Raw genomic sequence first — 6,548 nt, forward strand, 5'->3', positions numbered from 1 at the left:
TTTCACTGTGTTAGCCAGGATGGTCTCGATCTCCTGACCTTATGATCTGCCTGCCTTGGCCTCCCAAAGTGTTGAGATTACAGGTGTGAGCCACCGCACCCAGCCACTATTTTTCTTTTCTTTTTTTTGAGACGGAGTCTCATTCTATTGCCCAGGCTGGAGTGTGGTGGCGCCATCTCGGTTCACCACAACCTCCGCCTCCCCAGTTCAAGCGATTCTCCTACCTCAGTCTCCCAAGTAGCTGGGATTACAGGCATGTGCCACCATGCTCAGCCTATTTTGTAGTTTTGGTAGAGACAGAGTCTCACCATGTCTCACCAAATTGGCCAGGCTGGTCTTGAACTCCTGACCTCAGGTGATCCACCTACCATGGCCTCCCAAAGTGCTGGGATTACAGGCGTGAGTGACCACAAGCCAGTCTTTTTTTTGTTTTTCTTTTGAGGCAGGGTCTTGCTCTGTCACCCAGGATGGAGTATAGTGGTGTAACCATAGCTCACTGCAGCCTTGAACTCCTGGATTCAAGCTATCTTCCTCCCTCAACATCATGAGTGCTGGGATTATATGCGTGTGCCATCACACTGGCTAATTTTTTTTTTTTTTTTTTTTGAGACGGAGTCTCGCTCTGTCGCCCAGGCTGGAGTGCATCCGCCCGTCTCGGCCTCCCAAAGTGCTGGGATTACAGGCTTGAGCCACTGCGCCCGGCCTTAGTAGTCCTTTCTAAGAATATACCACAGGGCTGGGCACGGTGTCTCACATCTATAATCCCAGCACTTTGGGAGGCCAAGGAGGGTGGATCACAAGGTCAGGAGTTCCAGAAGAGTCTGGCCAAGATGGTGAAACCCCATCTCTACTAAAAATACAAAAATCAGCCAGGCGTGTGTAATCCCAGCTACTTGGGAGGCTGAGGCCAGAGAATCGCTTGAACTTGGAGGGTGGAGGCTGCAGTGAGCTGAGATCATGCCACTGCACTCCAGTCTGGGCGACAGAGTAAGACTCTGTCTCAAAAAAAATACAAAAACTTAAAAAAAATAAAGAATGCACCACAATTTATCTATGATACCGCTGATGGACATCTGAGTGCCCTATAGGGGTTTTTTTCATAGTACAAATGCAACAATTTCTTTTTATGAAACATGGATACAATTTAAATGTCCATCAACAGTGGGCAGAGTTAAATACACATATCTACACCACTCAGTTTTAACCAATGAACAACAATTTTTTTTTTTTTTTTGAGACAGAGTCTTGCTCTGTTGCCCAGGCTGCAGTGCAGTGGCACGATCTTGGCTCACTGCAAGCTCCACCTCCCGGGTTCACGCCATTCTCCTGCCTCAGCCTCCCGAGTAGCTGGGACCACAGGCGCCCACCACCTCGCCTGGCTAGTTTTTTGTATTTTTTTTAGTAGAGACGGGGTTTCACCGTGTTCGCCAGGATGGTCTGGATCTCCTGACCTCGTGATCCGTCCGTCTGGGCCTCCCAAAGTGCTGGGATTACAGGCTTGAGCCACCACGCCCGGCCTGAACGACAATTTTTAAGGCACATTGTTAAGTGAAAACTGTATGTTGCTTAACAATCTGTATGCTCTCATATATGGTAAAATTTACATATATACACATAAACACACTCATGCATACCTAACTGTAAACGTCCATAAAGAACATTGTCTGGAAGGATATATGTATATAAAGGACAGAGAAAATAGCCTGGTGCAGTGGCTCACACCTGTAATCCTATTGCTCTGGGAGGCCAAGGTGGGCAGATCACCTGAAGTCAGAAGTTTAAGACCAGCCTGGCCAGCATGGTGAAACCCCATCTCTACTAACAACACAAAAACTAGCTGGGCATGGTAGTATGCGCCTGTAATCCCAGCTACTTGAGAGGCTGAGGCAGAGAATTGCTTGACCCCGGGAGGTGGAGGCTGCAGAAAGAGATTGTACCACTGCACTCTGGGCTGGGGGAGAGAGCAAGACTCGTCTCCAAAAAAAAAAGGACCACAGAGGTAGGGAGCGAGGATAATGAAAAGATAAAGAGGATTTACAGATTTTTCCTTTATGTTCTTCCACACTGCCAACTGAAAAGAAAAAATTCAGGCTAGGGGTGGTGGCTCATGCCTGTAATCCCAGCACCTTGGGAGACCAAGGTGGGCAGGTCACCTAAGGTCAAGAGTTCGAGACCTGCCTTGCCAACAAGGTGAAACCCCATCTCTACTGAAAAATACAAAAATTAGCCGGGCATGGTGGCAGGCGCCTGTAATCCCAGCTACTCAGGAGGCTGAGGCAGCAGAATCACTTGAACCCAGGAGGCAGAGGTTGCAGTGAGCCAGGACTGCACCATTGCACTCCAGCCTGGGGAACAAGAGTGAAACTCTGTCTCAAAAAATATAAATTAAAAAAAAAAAATTCAAACAAGGATGTCTGCCTTTATTTATCACCTGTTTTGTTTTGTTTTTTTTTTGGTTCTTTGTTCTTTTTTTTAAAAAAAAAAAAAAAAAGAAAAGAAACAAACAGGGGTCTTGCTATGTTGCCCAGCTAGCCTGAGACTCCTAGGATCCAGGGATCCTTCTGCCTCAGCTTCCTGTGACACAGCACTGGGTTGTTTTTGAACCATGATCCATAAAAGTATTTCTTCTAGGTATACTCAACTAAGGTTTGAGGTCCTTATCTTACTGCTAACTTTCCACTACAGAATTAGGGCCACAGCTGAAAGCGGTGGCTCACGCCTGTAATCTCAACACTTTGGGAGGTGGGTAAATCAACTGAGATCAGGAGCTCGAGACCAGCCTGGCCAACATGACGAAACTCCGTCTCTACTAAAAATACAAAAAATAGCCAGGCGTGGTGGCAGGCACCTATAATCCCAGCTACTCAGGAGGTTGAGGTAAGAGAATTGCTTGAATCTGGGAGGCAGAGGTTGCAGTGAGCCAAGATCACGCCTTTGTACTCCAGCCTGGGCGACAGAGTGAGACCTCTGTCTCAAAAAGGGAAAAAAAAGAATGAATTAGGGTCAAATGGAGATTAAAATATTAGCTTTATCCACGGATTTCTGAAAATAGATTAAAAAATGCAGCAGGATCTCTTCCACCTTATCATGAATGAAGGGTAAGGTCCTCATTACCCTGAATGAAGACAACTTGGGTCCTCACAACACAATCAAACTCTCTACTCACCCACACAGAGGCTGGGCAATGTAGACAAAGAGAGAAGAAATGGGACTGGGCTCTGAATACACCACCACCCAGTGGATGTCAGCCTCTCAGGCTCTCAGTCCTCTACTAGAAAATAGATCCGGAAAAGGTAGAGAAGTGGATGGAAGCTTCCTTCCCAGCACTTCTCCCAAAGAGTAAAAGTACAATCTCCTGTTTTGCTGAAGAAGAAACAAAAAAAGGAAGAGTTTCCTTCCCTCTACATCTTTCAACTCTAAAGTTTAATGTGAAGCACAAATTACCAGTTTCTCCATTTTCTGGAGTATCTCGTCCAGTTTTACTAGAACTCCTGCTGGTAGATTCTGGACTGGTAGCTCGAACAAACATCTTCCATTTTCCTCTTTTAGACATAAGCCTACGCATTCCATCTTGAGATGCTGGCTGGCTGATATCAGAACGTGGACTAGACCCTGACACACTACCATCTCCTTCCTCCAAGGCTCGCAACTCTGCCTACAAAGAACATGACAATTAAGTTAGTTAACTGCTTATTAATATGTCTAATCAGAATAACAGCCATGACTATATTGTTGAAATTTAAATCCTTTGAGAACAGAAAGCATTTTTTTTGGAGATAGGATCTCCCTGTTGCCCAGGTTGGAGTGCAGTGGCATGATCATGGCTCACTGCAGCTTCAACCTCCTGTGCTCAAGCAATCCTCCCACCTTACCCTTCCAAGTAGCTGGGACTACAGGCACATGTCATTACACGTGTTTTTTTTTGTTTTCCTAATAAGAGATGGTATCTGGATACGTTGCTCACATTGGTCTCAACTTCTGAACTCAAGTGATCTCCTGCTCAGCCTCCCAAAGTCCTGGGATTACAGGCATGAGCCACTGCACTGGGCCTACTCACTCTATTATTATTTTTTAATTTTGCCAATTTTTTTGTGGGTACATAGTAAGTGTATATATTTATGGGATACATGAGATGTTTTGACACAGGTATGTCATGTGAAATAAAGCACATCATGGAGAATGGGAAAACCATCCCCTCAAGCATTTATCCTTTGAATAACAAATAATCCAACTCCATTCTTTAAAGTTATTTTAAAATATACAGTTATTATTGACTATAGTCAACCTACTGTGCTATCAAATAGTAGGTCTTATTCATTCTTTCTATTTTTTTCTGGTACCCATTTGTATAAGTCTGAGCAACGTCAAGACTCTTTATTGATTACTGACTACCTATTGCGGGAAGTCAGGGACCCCGAACGGAGGGACTGGCTGGAGCCTTGGGAGAGGAACATAAATTGTGAAGATTTCATTTTAATATGGACATTTATCAGTTCCCAAATAATACTTTTATAATTTCTTATGCCTGTCTTAATCTCTTAATCCTGTTATCTTCTTAAATTGAGGACATACGTCGCCTCAGGACCACTGTGATAACTGTGTTAACTGTACACATTGATTATAAAACATGTGTGTTTGAACAATATGAAATCAGTGCACCTTGAAAAAGAACAGAATAACAGTGATTTTTAGGGAACAAGGGAAGAATCATAAGGTCTGACTGCCTGCGGGGTCAGGCAAAAAGAGCCATATTTTTCTTCTTGCAGAGAGCCTATAAACAGATATGCGAGTAGGGAAGATATTGCAAAATTCTTTTCCTAGCAAGGAATATTTACACTGGGGGAGGAATGCATTCCTGGGGGGAGGTCTATAAACTGCCGCTCTGAGAATGTCTGTCCTATGAGGTTGAGGTAAGGACTGAGATACACCCTGGTCTCCTGCAGTACCCTCAGGCTTATTAGGGTGGGGAAAAACCCAGCCCTGGTAAATTTGTGGTCAGACAGGTTCTCTGCTCTCCAAACGTGTTTTCTGTTAACATGTTTATCAAGACAATACATGCACCGCTGAACATAGACCCTTATCAGTAGGTCTCCTTTTTGCCCTCGAAGCATGTGATCTACTCCCTGTTCTTATACCTCCTCCCCTTTTGAAACCCTTAATAAAAAACTTGCTGGTTTGAGGCTCAGGTGGGCATCACGGTCCTACTGATATGTGATGTCACCCCCAGCGGCCCAGCTGTAAAATTCCTCTTTGTACTCTTTCTCTTTATTTCTCAGAACGCTGACACTTAAGGAAAATAGAAAGAACCTATGTTGAAATATTGGGGGCGAGTTCCCCCGATAACTACCAAAAGCATCATCAAGGACCAAAAAACCTACAACTCTGTAGTTTAAAGTTTTTGCTGCATAACTTTCAACATACCTAGATGATGGGATAAGAAAAACAAAATCCCAATAATGGTTGTAAGTCAAGCACAATGATCCCTGTAGAGTAGTACTGAGGAAAAAAAAAACAAACTACAAGTAACTTTCAAAAGCTTACCTTTTTCCTTTCCAAAACTAGCTCCAGTTCAAGGGTATCTTGTTCCTCTTCTTCCTCACTTTCTCCAGATTGGACAACACTGCAAAGATCCTCCTGAGAAGGGTCTTCTATATTGTCCAACAAAATTTCCTGCGGCTTTACTATTGTTGTTGCTTCTTCTACTGTTGTACTTGTTTCTTTTACTTCTGAAACTGGCTCTTCTTTACAAATTACTTTTCTTCTCCATCTCTCTTCTTCTTCTTTTATTCCCTCAGGCAATAAAGGAGCAAGTAGCGATGCTGCCACCCCTTTCTTCTCCTCCTCACTATTTGAGAGAGCCTGAATTCCTTCATTTACTTCCTATAGAGAATAATTTAGTTTCATGTAATTCTGAAACAAATCTCACCTGCACACACATTCAATTGTTCATATTAACTGTTTTCAGTAGCTGAATACCCAAGGTAAAAACCACTTTTTTTTTTTTTTTTGAGATGGAGTCTTGCACTGTCACCTGGGCTGAAGTGCAGTGGCACACTCTTGGCTCACTATAACCTCCGCCTGCTGGGTTCAAGCTATTTTCCTGCCTTAGCCTCCCGAGTAGCAGGGATTACAGGCGCTCGTCACCAAGCCCGGCTAATTTTTTGTATTTTTAGTAGAGACGGCGTTTCACCATGTTGGCCAGGCCGGTCTTGAACTAATGACCTTGTGGTTCACCCACCTCAGCCTCCCAAAGTGCTGGGATTACAGGCGTGAGCCACCACGCCCGGCCAAAACCACTTACTCCCAACAGGTGAGTATATATTTATACCATGACATTATTACTTTAGACAGACATTGATTGAATTAGAGCCTAGTTCTAGGTAGGATTCAAATATATCCTCCCTGCTATTCTCAGGATGTCAAAAGGCAGACTAGTAGCAAGCAGAGGTAGATTTAAGATCAGTATCCTGTCAGCTCATAATATGACTGGGTAAATCTTTTTTTTTTTTTTTGAGACAGAGTCTCGCTCTGTTGCCCAGGCTGGAGTG

The 6,548-nt window shown here is 43.9% G+C and overlaps 1 protein-coding gene across 1 annotated transcript in view; it reads right to left on the reverse strand.

Moving 5' to 3' along the window:
• FNBP4 (formin binding protein 4) overlaps positions 1 to 6,548 on the reverse strand; it is a 51,991-nt gene that overhangs the window by 25,991 nt on the left and 19,452 nt on the right. The window contains exons 5-6 of the mRNA XM_011963384.1: positions 5,542 to 5,880; positions 3,445 to 3,655 (exon numbers count right to left, since the gene is read on the reverse strand). Of these exons, the coding sequence (XP_011818774.1) occupies positions 3,445 to 3,655; positions 5,542 to 5,880 (550 nt within the window). The remainder of the gene's footprint in view (positions 1 to 3,444; positions 3,656 to 5,541; positions 5,881 to 6,548) is intronic.

This window comes from Colobus angolensis, unplaced genomic scaffold, assembly GCF_000951035.1.
Source record: "Colobus angolensis palliatus isolate OR3802 unplaced genomic scaffold, Cang.pa_1.0 Scaffold61, whole genome shotgun sequence".
Lineage (NCBI taxonomy): Eukaryota > Metazoa > Chordata > Mammalia > Primates > Cercopithecidae > Colobus > Colobus angolensis.